Here is a 17255-nt window from a genome sequence, read left to right as displayed (position 1 = left end):
TATATAATATGGTTTTATGGAAGAAATTTTTTATATGAAATATTTATTGTGGTAAATAAGCATGTATAAAATTACATATGCTAAAAGACTACTACAGTTTTGACCTTGAATGTCTCATCACCCCATCTACCCCCATGGGCCCTTGTACTTCAGATTGATGACCAGCTTTTAATGGCACCAGTGCTGTGATGCTATTGGGAGGTGGGGCAACCTATAAGAGGAGGGGCTTGGTGAGAGGAAGTTAGGTCAAGAGTGGTGTAACCTTGAAGGGAACCATTCCTCTCCACCCTCTTTGCTTCCTGACTGGCAAGAAGTGAGCTTTGTGCTCCCGTGGTGCACAGACACAGGTCCAAGACAAGAGGCCATGGACTGAAACCACAGGCCAAAATAAACCTCGTTTTCTTGTTCAGATGTTTATCTCAGAAGGATTAGAATTGTGAGAAAAATCCTATGTATAGAAGATACATCCTAGAATAAAATAGTTCTTAAGAACTGATGATAAATAGTGTTTGGCACTGAGATGGACACAAGAGGTTTTTCTTTGTTGTTGTTATTTTTAATATACGGTGTGATTTTTCTGTTTCTTTTGTATGTTCTTCCCACTATGGCATATCCCCTGTTGTCACTGTATTTGATTTTGGTGCTCTGGTATTTCATATGTGTTTATTTGAATTAGGGGAGGGAAGGGAAGCAGCAAAATGATGAGAAAAAAAACAAGGTGGGGGGATCCAATGCAACAGTGATATATATATATATACATACATATACATATATACATGAGACAATATGTTGGAAATGAACCATACAACTTTGGGAGGGGAGCGGTTAGGGAGAAGAGAATTGGGAGAAAATTGAGGGAAAGGTTAAGTAAAAGGTTAAAGTTTGAGGCAGTGACCACGTGTTGCTTGTTTCTGTGTAGCAAAGCAACACGTGGTGGTAATCAAAATACCTGGTTGATTGTGTGCCTTTATAAGTCCTGCAAATCCTTAGCTCGGGGCTCTCCTCCTGAGCTCCGCTGTGTTGGAGTGTAGGACAAGGCCGGAGCCACAGCCCGTTTAAATAAAACAGCTGTAGAGTCTGACTCTTGGTGGTCTTTTTGAGGGGGTCCTGCAACCGTGGCATAACATTAAGAAGTTTGTCAAGAAATGTACTCATCTGTAACGTAGCCCCTCTGCATATCACCTTGACAATAAAAAAAAAAGAACTGATGATAATAGTGTTTGGTACACAGATAAGGGCTGATTTTGCTTTTGTTTTTTTAAATATATTTTTGTAAATTGCCAATTCCCTTCAATAAACTATAACATTTTATAAATAAATTATAACATAGATACAACAAATGTGGTGAGAAGAGAATATTGAGTTGTGCAGATACTACTCAAGAGTAAGATTTTTTTCCCTTAGAAAACAGTAGTTTATGTTTATACCTAAATAATGAACAGCCTTCGTGAATCTTTCCAGGTTCCTTCTGGACTCATTTGCTTAATTAGAACACAAGTAATTTGATTTTTATACAGTTGTGCAAATGTTTTGTACATAACAGCTTTTATTTTTTCATTTGATCCATCTCTGTTTTTTATGCACTGCTATTTATTGGATCTGTGCTATGTCCAAACACTGAGGAGGGTCTTGGAAGAAATGGAACAAGGACATTTTTAGCCAGGTGTAGAAGGAAAGGAAGAAAGGAAAGTCAGCAAAGAAAGAGAAAGTTTCCAGATGGAAGATGGGTTCAGACAGACTTGGGCAAAAATCTTGCTTTCAACCCAGGACTGGAAAACAGCACAATCACACTACTACTAATGCTACAAGACTGAAGAATCAAGCTTTGTCTTACAGGATTGCACTGCAGACCTGAGTCCCAGCCTACCAGATCCTTAGCAAGGGCTGGGACTGTGGTCCAAAGCTCCTTCTTAATGAAAACATCTTTCCAGGTTATAGAAAATAGTACATATTTACAAAACAATTACTGACTTACAAAAAGTATTCAAGACAGAACGAATCCAACCTTATTTCACTATCCAACCACAAATGGAAACTTCACTGGTGCTTCAGGGTTGAGACAGGAGAAGTTCTTCAAGAAACAATCCAGACTCATGACAATGGGTCTTCTGTATTCTCCACCAGTCTCTTTGGTAGGCATATGGTAGTATTTTGTGAAAAAGCAATTTTGGACATTTCTGCATTACCTAAATTCCAGCACTTCTTATATTTCATGCTAGCCCAGTCCCTAAAATTGTTCTGATTCAGTATAATCATCTCTGCTCAAAGAGTGCCATAATCGGAATGAACACATTCCTATTTAAAAATACAGATGACCTTGGAGACAAAAAAAAGTCCCTATCATCCTCACCTTACGGTGATTTTAATCAGAGATGCTTCTCTTTGTTCAATTCCATTTACCAAACTGGATTGGATTTGTGAAGAGAATAGGCAGGGATTTGGGATCATGTATTTATGAGGTAGGATTGGGAGAGCGCTTCAAAGCAGGCTGGAGCTGGCTAAAGCATCACTAGAGGGAACTCTTATGGAGAAAGAGGACAGATCTCTGTCTTCTTTTCATTCAGTTTAGCATTTTAGACTGTCAGTACCTTCACTGGGTCACTGAAATTCCATGATGGTTTTGACTTCCATGGTATTCTGGCTGCATCTTGGACACACTAACTTCTAGATCATTCCAGCTGGGAAGAGAACTTGGATTACAAATGTAAATGAGAGCTCCAATAATGATCTGGCAATAACATTTTGTCCATTATCTCCTGGTTGCTGTGTGAAGAGCCCACTTAAGTTGTCCAACTCACACCCAGGGCTGCTTCTAGTTGGGGTCTCTTCATGAATTTTAAAGCATTTTAAAACCCATCCTGGCTCACTGGGACTATTTAGGTGAGAATTTCAGTTGCTTCTAGGCTTTTCTTTTGTTTTATGGATTTCAGAATCAAACAATTTTGTTTTGTTTTTGGAGATAGGATCTTACTAGTATCCCAGGCTGGCCTGGAAGTGGAGTTCCTCAGCCTTCCAAGGGATTACAGGAGTGTATGGCCATACCCCACAGACAAATCCCCTTAGGAAAAGTTATCAGTTATTCCAGAGGACATTCTTCTAGAGTAAAATAAAAGTTAAATAAATTGTACAAGGTGAATATTTAAGCTTATGCTTCTAATCTCCTCACATGATAAAAATATGCACACAAGGGGTTTTAAAAATTAATGTCTCAATTATGTTCTCTGAGAGAATAGAATGTTTGCTGCCCTGACTACGCAGAGGTCTCCTGGCCTGAACTCAGGCAGCGACAGAAGGCCAAAGGAGACTATGATTATCAGTCCACCTGTGGTTTCGAGCACAGCACTGAGCAGTAAGCGCAGAACATAATTTAGGTAATTTTTTTCTGCAATTGTTGGAAGTGAGGAGAAAACGAAGGATAAGGAGTCCAGCACACTGAAAGCTATGAAAAAGCACTTAGTCAAGTTGATCTGAAGAGAAAACATATCCTGAGGCAGTTGGGAGATTCAAGAGGATGAGATGGTTTTCCAGATTCCAGGAAAGGAGTCTCTACCACTGACAACTTTGTGCCAAGAGGAAAGGGAGCTACTAGGCTGACCTTTGAGATCAGAGGCATGAACAACAAGCTCTGGAGCCCTGGTCTGTCCCAGACATGTTGAAAGCTTGGGTTTGTTAAAACCAACACATGCAATCCTCTTTTTGATGATTCATGTGGAGAACAGGATATATACAGCAAAGTTCTGGCACATGTTTTGTGATCTCAAAGTCTAAGAAAAGAAACTGGAAGAACAAAGATAGGGGGTCGTTGGGGCTGGGGAGGGACATTGATTTTGTTTCCATATTTTTCTTCTTTGAGTGCTTCCTTTGTGGGAATTGTATCCCCATTTAGAGGTAGTAAGACAGTGGTGCTACATGCTAGTAGCTTATATCTATTATCCTAGCTACTCAGGAAGATGAGATCCAGTGGATCATTGTGCAAAGCCAGTTCAGGCAGGATAATCTGTGAAACTTCATTTCCAAACAACCAGCAAAATGCCAGGCTGAAGACATGGCTCAAGTAATAGAGCACCATCCCAGCAATAGTAAGACAGAGTTCAAATTTCCACACCAGTAAAATAAGAATCATAAAACAAAAAGAATGGAAACTCCATCTAGTTGTGATGTTTACAAGTGAGGTCTTTGGAGAGTGATTAGGATTAGATAAGGTCATCAGGGTGGGGACCTTGTGATTGTATGCTGGTGGCTAAGGAGACCAGGAGAGACACAGAGACACATATGTATTTACCATGTGGCAAGAATGTCCTGCAGCACCTTAGAACTTTGCCAGCGCGAAGCCCATCACTGGAGGTGGCCCCTAAACGTGTACTTCTAGAACTATGAGCCAGACTGACTTCTAGTCTATAGTAATTAGTGATGGGGAACAGATAAATATACATTTCAATAAACAATTCTGATCCAAAGATAGATTAAGTGAACTGACAGAGGGTACAGCCAACTCTAATTAGGTGGAAAGAAGCTGAATGCAATCCAGAAGCGTAAGGGTGAGGGTGAGGCTCTGCAGGATTGCATCCAGATACAGGATATATATTCCAAGGACTTCTCAGTGGGATCTCAGTGGGTGGACCTAGTGGCTCTGAGCAGGCAGAGTTCCACTGTGGGAAGAGGCTCAAGTCTTAAGGTGTAGTATGTGGGTAATAGCTTGTGATGTACCCCCAGATTCAGACTTTTGATAGCCCCTGGTTTTCCAGACCTCCTGCTGTTCTTTCCAGATGGTAAGTCTGCAGCATCTACTTCTATGTGTTTATAGTGCTAGGAAGGTATTTAATGAAATAGACAAGGAGGAAATTCTATTTGGATGTAAGTTGTTGTATGCATTAGTGTGGTCAGTCTAGGTTGCTTTATTTGTGACTTGCACTTAATATGTTAAAAATGTGCATCTGATATGTTAGAGACATTGACTTAATGGATAAGTCATCTTAATTGCATTACTTAGGAGGATTTAATGAATTCATTTTGTAGTCAATATTTAGATGTTCATGCTAACCTCATTTGCTGGATTTATAAGTTTAATTTGTAGGAAGTTCAAACACTTGGAGAGAATTTGATGTGCTAAGTTTAGCAGTTTTTATATATTAGACTTATAAGAGCTATGTAAACCTTGAGAGGGATTTTGTTTCTTTTATTTATAAGTCATCCTGCTAGGGATTTGAAATTTTTAGGAAAACTGGATGTACTAAATTTGTGGTTATAGTTTGAACTGTTTGGGGGAAATTTATTCATCAAGTTTATAAGTGCTGCTTCCATTTTTTAAAGATCATTTAATACAAGTTCCTAAAAAGTCACAGCTAATAAGACTACATGATTGAATAGCTTGAGAATGATCTTAAGACATTTAAGAGCAAAGATTCCATGCCACATTTAAGAGCTAACTGAACTTCAGTCAAAGGTCAAGAGAAAGTGGCTGTTTAATATTGTTATCCATACAAACTTGACTTACAAGAAAGTTACCTGATTTAGAAGGTGTGTTGAAAGGCTGTATAAACACAGCAAGAATAAATTGATTATCAACTGGAAATCACACAGCTCTAAGAACTTTTTTCAATGAACAGCGTTTTCCCTTAGGTATTAAGCATGCTCATGGCATTCTCCTAGTGGAAGTGGTGAGGTGGGGAGAGAAGGAGTTGGGTAAACAAGAGGGTTTTTTGTTTTGTTTTTAGTGTACTGTTTCTGATTTTGGTACCCTATGTCTTGTATATACATTTATCTGCTTTGGGGAAGGGAAAGGGAACAATAAACTGGTGAGACAAAGAACAAAGGGTGAACCAATGTAAAAGTGATACTCATAAGACACTATGTTGGAAATGAACTTTACAACTTGGGGGAGAGGGGAGTCGAGGGAAGAGGAAGAGGGAGAAAAGCGAGGGAGGGGGTAACAATGTTCAATATAAAATGTACTCATTACCTACTTATATAACTGTAGCCCCTCTGTACATCACCTTTACAATAAAATTAAATTAAATTTAAAAAAGAAAGAGTTGGGCAGTAGAAGCTGGGTGTGCTGTAGAATCTAGCACTTGCAACTGTGAAGTGGGAAGATTGGGAAGTCAAGGGAACTTGGGTTATAGAGATAAATACCATTCCCCCAAAAGTTTCGGGATGTGAATGATGAATGATGGGGAGGGGGTTGGAATGTGTGTACATCCCAACGGAAGGTTAAAAAGTGCTTAGACATTTCCTGAGCAAGCAGAAGGACTTTAAGTTAGAGTTTTGGTGGGGAAGGATACAAATATTTCACTTCCATTGCAATTATAATTTATGTAGAAGGAGTCCAAGAAGAGGAGGAGATAGGCATGGAAGTGTCTAATGGATTCAATAACTTGTTTGTTGGAGATGGCAATGTTACTTACTACCAAATTATTTGGGAATTTTGCACAACTTTCCTTCTCTCTGCACAACAACATTTGAAGGTGAGTTTATTGTATCCATGTTATGAGATCAAGTTAATGAAGCCCAGATAGGTTGAGTGTCTTGCTTGGGTTTGTACCTCTAATGCATGGTAGATCTGTACTCCTCCTGACTGGCTAGAAGGAAGACTATTGAAAGTTGTGATCTTCCAAAGCACAGGAAAGGCATTGCTGGGGAGTCTCAACTATTAGACATAATGTTAAGGCTGAATCTGAAGGTAGATCAAAGAAACAAAGGGCAGGGATGGTAAGGGAAAAACAAAGGAGGAGGCAATAATGCTTGATAAGAAATGTACTTATTACCTTGCTCATGTAATTGTAACCCCTCTGTATGGTATTTTCCCAATAAAAAAGTATTTAAAAAAAAGAAGAAAAAGGCAGCTCATGTGTTGTACTGAAACTCATGCTGATGTTTAGACCTCAAGGTTATAGTTAAAATACCTTCTCATTCATGGGGTACCTATTTCCCCTCCCACTGTGGTGGGATTGCAGCCTGTCAGGTGGTCCAGGTGGTCAGGTGGTCCTTTGCAGTCTTCTAGGCTGTCACCCAGTCTATGGCTTTTTTGAGCCATTACATACTAAATTTTCCTGTGTGAGTGGAATAGACAATAAGGCAAGATCTCTACCACAAAGTCCCACTACTTAGCTATATCCTTTTACTCATCCTGGACTAGTTGCATGTAGAAAACTAGTTTGGATACAGGTTTGCCAGGGTTTGGCAGACTGTAGGTTTCTGCTGATCTTGCCTCAAGTTGACCAAATAAAGAAGAGAGTAGGCTTTTTGCTGCTAGAAATGTAAAACAAACGAACAAACAAAGGAACAACTGGACCTGAGAGAGGTGCAGAAGTAGCCTGAGCATTCTCAGTATGCCCGGAGAGACAGGAGGTATGGTGGAAATGTGCCCTACCCCTTCCAGTAGTGGTTTTGTCCTGGAGCCCAGCACATACTGAGTGCAGCAGGGTATGGGTTCAGAAGGGTAGAGTGAGAAAGAGGTCGTTGTGATTAGAAATTGTTCTGTGTTTCTCCACTAATTACACTTTAGGGTCTGCCTGATATATTGGATTTGGTTTTCAGATTTTGTTAACTGCAGGAGGGAGGTAGAACAAGTGGCCACAGTACACACGTTGTGATGATTTCCCACTTTGTGTCACATACTTGTGTAGGTGCTTGGGACAGGAAGCTGCAAAGCATTCTTGTTTTCATAGAGCTTGTAGTCCAGCAGGCAGGGAGATGAGATGGAGACAAACACCTCATAGGCAGTAACAACATCACTGAATAAAGGATATGGGAATAGATAATGAGGACACTTCATTTAGATTTGCAGCTACAGCAAATCTACAAGTGGAAGTGGCTACTTATCTAAGCCTAAGAAGACAACAAGGCCACCAGGTAGGATGCAGTCCTACAGCAGATGGTGCTGTACAGAGTAATGGTAATGGGGTGATGTTCTGTTCCAATCACCTCCTTATAGGAGGACCCTTCCCAAATGGGAATGTCTAATAGAGATTAATGAAATGGAAGGACACATCCTCTCTGAGGTAGTAGGATCCTTACATCTCATTTTGTTTTCAGTATCAGCTTTCCCTTAGGTAAGGCATATAAAAGCAAATTGCAGAGCTCTCCAAGGTGAGAAGGGATAGAAAGTTGGAGGGCAGTGAGTAGAACATTTGTGTCTGTTCATGTGTTACCCCATTTTCTATGGAGACATTAGTGCTTTGATTGCTTGTTGGAAGCATATGTAAATTAACATAGTGTCTGTCCTACTTAAAAAAAAAGATTTCTAATAGTCTTTACAAGGTATCAAACATGTCCCCATTGGCATCATGAGGATTGTGTGAGACACTGGATTGGAGAACACAAGATAGGATGTCATTATTAATTTTAATAACATGGAATCTCCTTTCTAGCTTCTAAGTAATAAAGATTAATAAATCTGCCAGGTGCTGATGGCTTATGCCTGTAATCCTAGCTACTTAGGAGGCTGAGAGCTGAGGGTCACATTTAGAAGCCAGCCTGGGCAGGAAAGTCCCTGAGATTTTTATCTCCAATTAATTCATCATCAGAAAACCAGAAGTGGTGCTGTGGCTCAAAGTTGTGGAGTGCTAGCACTGAGCACAAAAGCTCAGGGACAGTATCTAGGCCCTGAATTCAAGCCCCATGACCCACAATATATAATAATAAGTTAGCATTCTTGAAGTTAATATATAAACAAAAGTACACATTCTTCCCTCTGTACAGTGATGCTCTTCCTCTTCCTTCTCCTTCCTTTCATTTTCTCCTACTTTCTGTTCCCCTCCCTCTCCTCCTTTCCTAAAATCCCAAGGCAGCTCTTTGCTGCTCACAAGCTCCTTAAGCATGTGCTTAGAGTGCTGTACTCCTTGTGGTGTTGGTGCTTATGCCAGTTCACCAAAGACTGAAGGCACAGAGAGAAGCGTCTCACTATCTCAACATCTGGCACATGGTAAGTAGATCCTCAACCATGGTTTGATGGATGGATAGGTGAGGGGGATTCTATTTCAACTCACTGCCATCCAATATTACCACCCAATCATATTTTACATACATGGTGACTCTAGAGATCACTGATGTTTATCTCTCTATAGGTCACTGATGTTCTTCAGAGGAAGTCCACTGTTCTCAGTGTCCTTTGGTTCAATGACACTAATGAACACAATCAACCACAAGTTGACTTTGTTGACCTTTGTCACTCCACATATTCTGGCTTCTATACTACCTCCCTGTCTGCTTTTGCCCTTTGTGGTGCCTGGTAGGATGTCCCCGTGAATCTTCAGCCTCTTCATTGGAAACAAGTACATAGAAGGAAGGGTGATGCTCTACTTCAGTTCCATTGGATGGTGGTAACCTCTCTGTTTGGCAAACTTCTCAATCAACATTTTGATCCCTGGTTTCTCCATTCTGTAACTCCATCTGGTGAGTTACTTTTTGGGTATTTCCATCTAATATATCATTATAGCACATTAAATTCAACATAAATTGTCTTTACTTTCTTCCTACTAACTCCTCCATTCATATCAACTTCCATGTCACATTATTTATTTATTTACTTACTTATTTATTCATGTTAAGGCCTGGGCACTGACTTTGAGCTCTTTTGCTCACGGCTAGTGAGCCACAGTGCCACTTCCAATTTTCTGGTGGTTAATTGAGATAAGAGTCTCACAGACTCTCCTGCCTGGGCTGACTTAGAACCACAATCCTCTTATCTCAGCCTCCTGAATAGCTAGGATTATAGATGTGAGCCACCAGTGCCCAGCTACATGTTGCCTTTTTACCCCAATCGTTCTCTCTAAAAAACAAAACTAACAAAACAAAAACAAAAACCCAAAAAGTCATATATAAGGTTTAAGGCTGAGTCAATTTCCATCTTTTGTTAGCTTTCTTGATGTTTACTTACCCTGACTTCCCACCTCTTCCCCCCAATAGAATTTGTCTGCACAACACATATGAAACACTCCTTAGTACCTTAAATTACAGTAGACTCTGAATCAGTCAGATTTGTCTTAATATGTAGCATAAGTATTCTGACGGAAAATATACTGCCCTGAGTTAGAAACATATCTTCTTACCTTAGTGGCATTTAGCTCATTTCTCAATGGGATGAACGTCTTTTTAAGTTGGAATAACAGTCTCCCTCATGATCCTTAGCTTACCATTTTCTAATTCAACAACAATAATAGTAGCAAAGTCTTGTGTTCCTACCATGTACTTTCACAGTGAAAATTGTTCTTCATTTCACCTCCGTGAACCCATATTACTGACAGTTTGGAAAAACAAATGAAACAAAACAACCAACCAACAGCTTTGACCATTTAGGACACTGAGACTCCTAGGAGTTAGGAAAGGATCTAACAATAGTAAAGGGATGGCTCGTAAAATGAAGCGGGCATTGAGTCTTTTAAGAGAAAATCTTAAAGACTAAATACCCACCTGAGATGCCACAAAGTTATGTCTGATCCCTGTCAACATTGACTTTGAAGGGTCCTGATTTGAAAAGATGGACATTTGTGGTAACTGAGCCTTTATTGAATGGCTATTCTCAGTATCTCTTGAATGCTTGGGTTATAAGTTCTCAAGTCCATCTCAATTAGTACAAAGATCTTGGGACCTGATTCTAGTCTTTGTGTGGGGTGGGAAGGACTGAAGAAGTAGTGCCAAGATAGATAATAGTATCTAGCCTAGCCAACACAAAACATTCAAATTTAGAGACCAGGGAAGCTGAGTGTTGTCTGCACAGAGGGGAAAGAACATCACAGTCCACAGGGCAGAGTGTTTGTTATTTGTGCCTGTCTTTATTCTGTATTCCTCTTTTATTTTCCCAGAAGGCACATTTCCTCTTTTCCCTTCAACTGTTACTGCTATCTGGGCAACTGAGATGACGCTGAGAATATCTCATATTTTTCAGGGACCATCCTGAGAAGATTCTCCTTTCATTTCCTTTCCAGAAACAGTCCAGTAGAGAGCAATCTGTGCTTTTCTTCTCACTGAAATCATACCTGCCCTTGTAGGCAGAGGATCTGTAACAGTAGGCTTTTACTGGGAGCCTTAGGTTGATGCATGTGTGGTATCAAGTACTCTGTCTATTGCCCCTTCAAGCCCTCCTGTGAGGCTCAGTACCAGCATCAGTCTACTCCACTGATAGCACTGTCTCCTCACCCCCAGTCCTTGTACTCTGAATGTTACTTCTCAATAACTGCTTACTTTCATAAAATTTCTTATGTATAAGGAATTTTTAACTCTCAAGTATGAGAAATTACATCATCTCAAAGGGTAAATTTCCTGGGATTTGTTGGGATTTAACTAGAGTTAGAACTGATCGGCTATATCTGCATTTGTCTTTGGAACTTTATTATTTTTCTAGGTAAAATAGTATTCTTTATGAGGAGGAATCTTTTCCTCACTCCCACTTCTACTCAGGGAAAGACTAAATGAAGCCTTTAAGTCAGTACTGTAATCCACAACTGAAGGTGTGAAAAACAAATCTTCTCATACATCTTGGTTCTAGAAGGGAATCAGGAAGAGTCTAGCAGGGTAATTTAGAGCCAACAATTATATCTAAAGAGTTTATCCTAAGGAAACTTTCAAAGTTGATGTCCAGGATATTCATTTCAAAGGTACTTGTAGAAATAAAGAATTAAAACAATTGGCATCCAAAAATAGAGAAATGGCTAAACAAATTATAGACACTTAATATGATGCATCCACTGAACATCCTATTTAAAACTATTCTATAATATTTAACAACAATATCAGCCTCAATTAAAAAAGAAAGTAAAAAAATCAGCTATTAAAATTGCTTTAGCTAGAGGCACGAATCAAGTGGTGGAGTGCTTGTCTAGTAAGTGTGACTAGAAAACCTCAATACCACAAAAAAACCTCACAAAAACAAAATAAACAGGGAAATGAAACTGATTTTATTATGATCAGAAATTTACTATTGAAAGTGTGAATGGCTATATGTGGTACATAAATGTAAGGATAAACCAGTACTTCAGAACTTAAACTGGTAAATTATCACCAGTGGGATTTTAAAGTGATACTTATATTTTCCTTATAATTATATTTATTGTTCATATGCTTCTCTAGAGACATGTGTTATTTGTTCATTTATTCATGTATTCAGAAACACAGGTGATGGTTAAGCGTCAAGTCCTGATTAGTGTTGAAGATATTAAGTAAATAAGACAAGACAGCTATGTTTCTTGCTCTGCTAAGAGTTTCTACTCCTTCAAAAATAGGTTTGAAGTTTGTTTTGATTATTGCATCTGATCTAATATTCTCACTTCTAGGAATTCCTCTTAAGGAAATAGTTAAAAAAAGCAAAACACAATGATCATATGGAAATGATCACATAGAAATTAACTAGAACTTAAATCTAGCAAAAAGTCTAGAAATCACTTAAATACCCAGCAGTAGGTGACTGGTTAAATAACTACTAGCACATTCATGCAATAGAATAATACGGCACCATTCAGATAATGTTTTCAAAAATGTTTAAATAGCACAGAAAAAGCTATTAATTTGGCTTTCTGTTCATATTCTGGAAGAAAATAAGCTATAAAATTGTATAGAATCTGACCTCAGTTATGTAGTCTCATTCATAAAAGAGAAATTCCAGTGTTAACAGGTGCTGTTTTTAGATGGTATGGTAATAGTTTTTGAACACTTGCATCTATGTTCTTCATATTTTCCAAGTCTTCTGCAATAAATAATGTTTAATTCTATAATCAGAAAAATCACACTGATGTTTTTAAGGATTTGATTCAAATATGCCATCAAAATTCAAAGACTCTACCAAAAAAGACTATTTCTTGTGACTATTTCCATGTTGGGGAAAGGAGAGATAATTCTTATGGAGAGAGCTCAAATCCCTTTCTTTCTACAACATTCTTGGGAGAGAATGGATAACCTTGCATGCAGGAGCCCACCATGGTTCTAAGGGGATGCAATCAATCATTATGTGATCCTGAAGCTGAACAAGGAGGAAAAGAAAGTGCACTTATAACTAGTATATGTCTGGGACAAGCAGAAAAGGTCAAAAGCTATGTATATATGACCAGATAAGAAGATGTTAAGTGAACTGAACCCAAGATAGAGACAAAAGTGGTTCTTTCTTTCCTGCTATTGTTTCTAACATATTTATAATGTACCATGTGATTTTTTTTGTTTCTTTGTATGTTCCTCCCCTATGGTATAACCCCTGTTTTCACTGTATTTGATGTTGGTGCCCTGCATCTTGTATATACACTTCTCTAGCTTGAGGAGAGGAAGGGAAAAACCAAAATGCTTAAATAAGGATACAGGTTGACCCATTGTAACAATGAGACTATGTACAAGACACTATGTTGAAAAAATGAACTTTACAATTTAGCTGGGGAGGGGAGGAGGGGGGAAGGGGGAGTGTAGTTGTGGAGGTGGGAGGGATGAGATGGTAGGGGAAAAACAAATGAGGATGTAACCATGCTTGATAGGAAAATATACTCATTATCTTGCTCATGTAACTGTAACCCCTGTGTACAATATTTTACAATAAAAAGTATTTAAAAAAAAGAAAGTGCAATTGAGGGAGGTGGTGACAGATCAGAAGCAATCCTACCTCTTACTTGACTCTACCCAAAGCATGCCATTGATAACCTCCCTGGGCCATATGTGCATATTAGAAACATGGGATATGTCTTGTTGCTGTCATTTTCTGTAGCTTTGACATCTAAGATACTCTGATTCCATCTTACAGATGTCACAGAAGGTCAGGATCCAGTCTTGTTTACCTAGGAGAAAAACAACAGTGGAGCCATGCAAAATCTGGCTCCTTGACCATGATCCACTATGAGGATCCTGACCCTGATTCCCACCCTTAATCTTCTAAATTACTGAGGGAAGAGCTGGGCTGTTTAAAGAGCTGGGACTAGACCTGTTATGTGAGCCAGAGGGAGACAGCTGTCTGATGCTGCTGTCAGCTGCCCACTGCTCCAGTGCTTACTGATTAACAGGTCTCCTTAGAGCTCATGCAATGCAGTAAAATGCATCAATTTACCCTCTAATTTAGCGATCATCAAGGAAGCGCATGTAGAGCTGAAGTGGTATCACCTTTCCCCACACAAATCTTTGGTTACTATATTATAGGGTATTTTGGGGGTGGGGAGATTGTGGGGGGGGAGTGTGTGTTGGGACTAGGTACTTGAACTTGGTACTAGGGCATGAACTCTGAGATTCAAATATTCTTGCTTGCCTTCTTTGGTTTGGGCTGGTGCTCTACCACTGGAGCCACACTTCCACTTCTAGCTTTTTGCTTGGTAGCTGGAGATAAGCATCTCATAGATTTGTCTGCCTGGAGTAGCTTTGAACCATGATCCTGCGATCTCAGCTTTCTGAGTAGCTAGGGTTACAGGAATGAGCCACTGGTGCCCAGCTAAGTTTTGCTTGGTTTTGCTTTATTTAAAAAAGCTGCTATGGGGTTGAGGGATGAGTCAACACAGAAAGGCTAACAGGTATGCCTCATGATCAGTGAATTGAATATCTGAAAACACAGGATAGCATGTAAGATAAACTTACAAAGTGCTTCATTTCATAGCTGCTTTAAGTAACTGCTTTACCTTCTAGGCTTAAAATATAAATGGATTCACACAACTTGTTTTGCACACACTGTATTAAGCACATATTGCATAAAGGCAAGCATACATGAAATTCACAAATTGGGACTAGACACCACTGAAAAGAATGGAAATACAGATTTTCCTAGTTTTAAATGTGCTTGTCTTCAGAAGCACTATAGGCCTTCAAATCAACAGCATAAACAATCTTCACTGTAAAGGGATTAGTAGTTTAGATCTGAAAAAAAGTTTTCTCCTAGTCTCCCTTGGGTTTCCTGTATTCATTTTTCTCAGCAATCACATCAACAGAATTTAAAAATCACACTGGCATATGCTTCCAACACACCCCCATATCCCAAATAAACATTTAACACTTTTGCCCATATAGATTGAGCATCAGAGGCCCAGGACACTCACAAAAACCCCTCAATACTAATAAGGTTACATTCTACTGACCAATTTTCCCTCATTCCACCTGATGAACCATTCATTCCAGAACACCAGCCTGTGTGTATAAAGGCCAGCCTTTTCATTGTCAATCAGCTTGTGATGCCTGAACCTGTTGGTCGGAAAAGAAGAGTTTGCAATTGTTTTTGCCAAGCACATTTCTCTGGCTCAACACATTGACCTTCCATAGCAAGAGAAACCTAGAAAAGTCCCTAGGGTAAGCTTCCTGGATCCCTGACTGTGATGTTTCTTAAGACCACCATTTCATTCTTGAATGCAAAATCCTAGCAACACAGAGAAAGCTGAATTAGAGCCTGGGATATTTTATGACTCTCGGGAAATACTCTTGTCAAACAAATAGAACTACAGAGTCGAAACAAGAACTTAAAAAGTTCCTAAATCTTCAGAGGAAAAGAAGTGGGGAGAAAAAAAAGAGAAATTTTGTCTTGGTGTACTTAAAACACAAAGCAACAAGAACCTGCATAGCCAAAGAGCAGGCCTGGAGGAATTTAGAAAGCCCCACTTTGAGGGTGGCCCCCTTGAGCAAGGCCTGAGCAATGGCCTTTCAGGCTTTGAGAGAGGTTAATGGAAAAGAGCAAAAGCTGGAGTTGAAAGTGTTGGGGGAGATGAGGACAATTACATGAAGAACATGAGAGTGTGTATGGAAAGGAAGTAAGATCGGTGATGAGTAGCAAAAGGGGAGACACAAATGGCATAGATATAGCATGGTGACTGGATGACTGGGTAAGAGGTGGTCAAAGCCCCAGGGCATGCATAGGTAGGCCACTCTAATCCTTGGCTCACACAGAATGCAGCCCAGGAGCTACCTAGCAAGGCCTCCTTGGCCACCTTCTCATTCCCACTAGGGGCAAGCTCACCTATCGAAGGCTACGGCCGTCATGGAGTAGATACTGGCGAAGACAGCAGCGATGGGGAAGAAGTTGTGGAACTTGCAGTAGAACAGGCCGTAGTACCACTCATTGTGGACGGCATAGGTGAAGTTCACCACGGTGTTGAATGCAGCCATGGAGGCTTCGGCGAAGGCCAGGTTCACCAGGAAGTAGTTGGTCACTGTCCTCATTCTTTTGTGGGCTAAGATGATCCACATTACCACCACGTTGCCCACCACGGAGGTCACCACGATGACCGTGTAGGCAGCTGCCCAAAGGACAATTTGCCAAGCCGGCTGCACGAACTGATTGGGTTCTGAGGTGTTGGTGGAGATGTTGGGGAAGAGGTCTGAGTCCACAGGGAGGACGTTATCCATGTTTTTTTAGGTAGGAGGCAGAGACCCTCCACCTCTTTCTAGAACCTTCCCCCTTTGGCAGCCGTGTCCAGAGGCTCGAGGTCTTACCTAAGCGAGACAGAAGGTAGGAAGTTTAGTATGTAGAAGTCTGTTCTTGCAGGCAGGAAGAGTCTGGGAGCTCAGAAGATGAATGATTCTAGATGCGCTGTGTGTCTGACTGCTCCTCGTGGCTCCGAATTCCTCCACGTTCAGGCTTCCAGGGGGGCGTTTTGAGTGCAGGATCTGGAACACGAGGGTCTCTTCTGCGTTAGGCTGAAAGTGGGAGAAGCATTTCCTACCCGGATCGGTTCTACCAAGCAAGAGAACCCCGCCTTCCTGCACCTGCTGCTGTGTGCTTGGAACTCCTCTTCCCCCTTTCCTGCGGCGGGAAAGGCAAAGCTCGGTGCCTGGGCGAGAGGGAGGACTTGGGAGACAGAAGAGAGATTCCCGCCGCGGGGCTACCTGTAAAAGTTCTGATTCTATAGCCAGGATTCTGGGGATCTCGTGTCCAGCTGGGGTTTATGTATGTATTTAATTTTCCTTTCTCCTCCTCTCGGGTTCGCAGCAGCCACCACCCCCGCAGCCGGCGCCGGCTGCCTGCCGCCTGCAGCTTCGCGGGTGCTTCTTGGTTTGGGTCCGGCTTCAGGCTCGCGAGTTCGCAGGAGCCCGCCGGGCTGCGCGCCTCCGCTTTTATAACCCGCTGCAGACGCGTCATCCAGAAGAGGCCGTACCTGGCTGCGTGTCCTCGCCAGTCCCCGTGCGCAGCGCGGCGCGGCGCTGCAGCTGCGCCAGCGGTTGGCATCTGTCTCACTCCCCAGCCGCAGCCACCACGCCTTGTGCGGCTGGTTACCTGCTGTGGGCGTGCGGGTAGCAGACGCTACCCGGACATTCCCACCAGGGGGCGGTGCGTGGCCTGGGGAGTAACTGGGACGTACCGGGGGCCCCGGCTGGAG

At 41.0% G+C, this 17255-nt stretch overlaps 1 protein-coding gene across 1 annotated transcript in view; it reads right to left on the bottom strand.

The window, feature by feature from the left end:
* Tacr1 (tachykinin receptor 1) overlaps positions 1 to 16284 on the bottom strand; it is a 134165-nt gene extending 117881 nt beyond the window's left edge. The window contains exons 1-2 of the mRNA XM_013034599.1: positions 15896 to 16284; positions 7618 to 7733 (exon numbers count right to left, since the gene is read on the bottom strand). Of these exons, the coding sequence (XP_012890053.1) occupies positions 7618 to 7733; positions 15896 to 16284 (505 nt within the window). The remainder of the gene's footprint in view (positions 1 to 7617; positions 7734 to 15895) is intronic.
* Positions 16285 to 17255: the final 971 nt, after the last annotated feature.

This window comes from Dipodomys ordii, unplaced genomic scaffold, assembly GCF_000151885.1.
Source record: "Dipodomys ordii isolate 6190 unplaced genomic scaffold, Dord_2.0 Scaffold192, whole genome shotgun sequence".
NCBI classification, from domain to species: domain Eukaryota; kingdom Metazoa; phylum Chordata; class Mammalia; order Rodentia; family Heteromyidae; genus Dipodomys; species Dipodomys ordii.
This window is presented reverse-complemented; position numbering and strand designations above follow the sequence as displayed.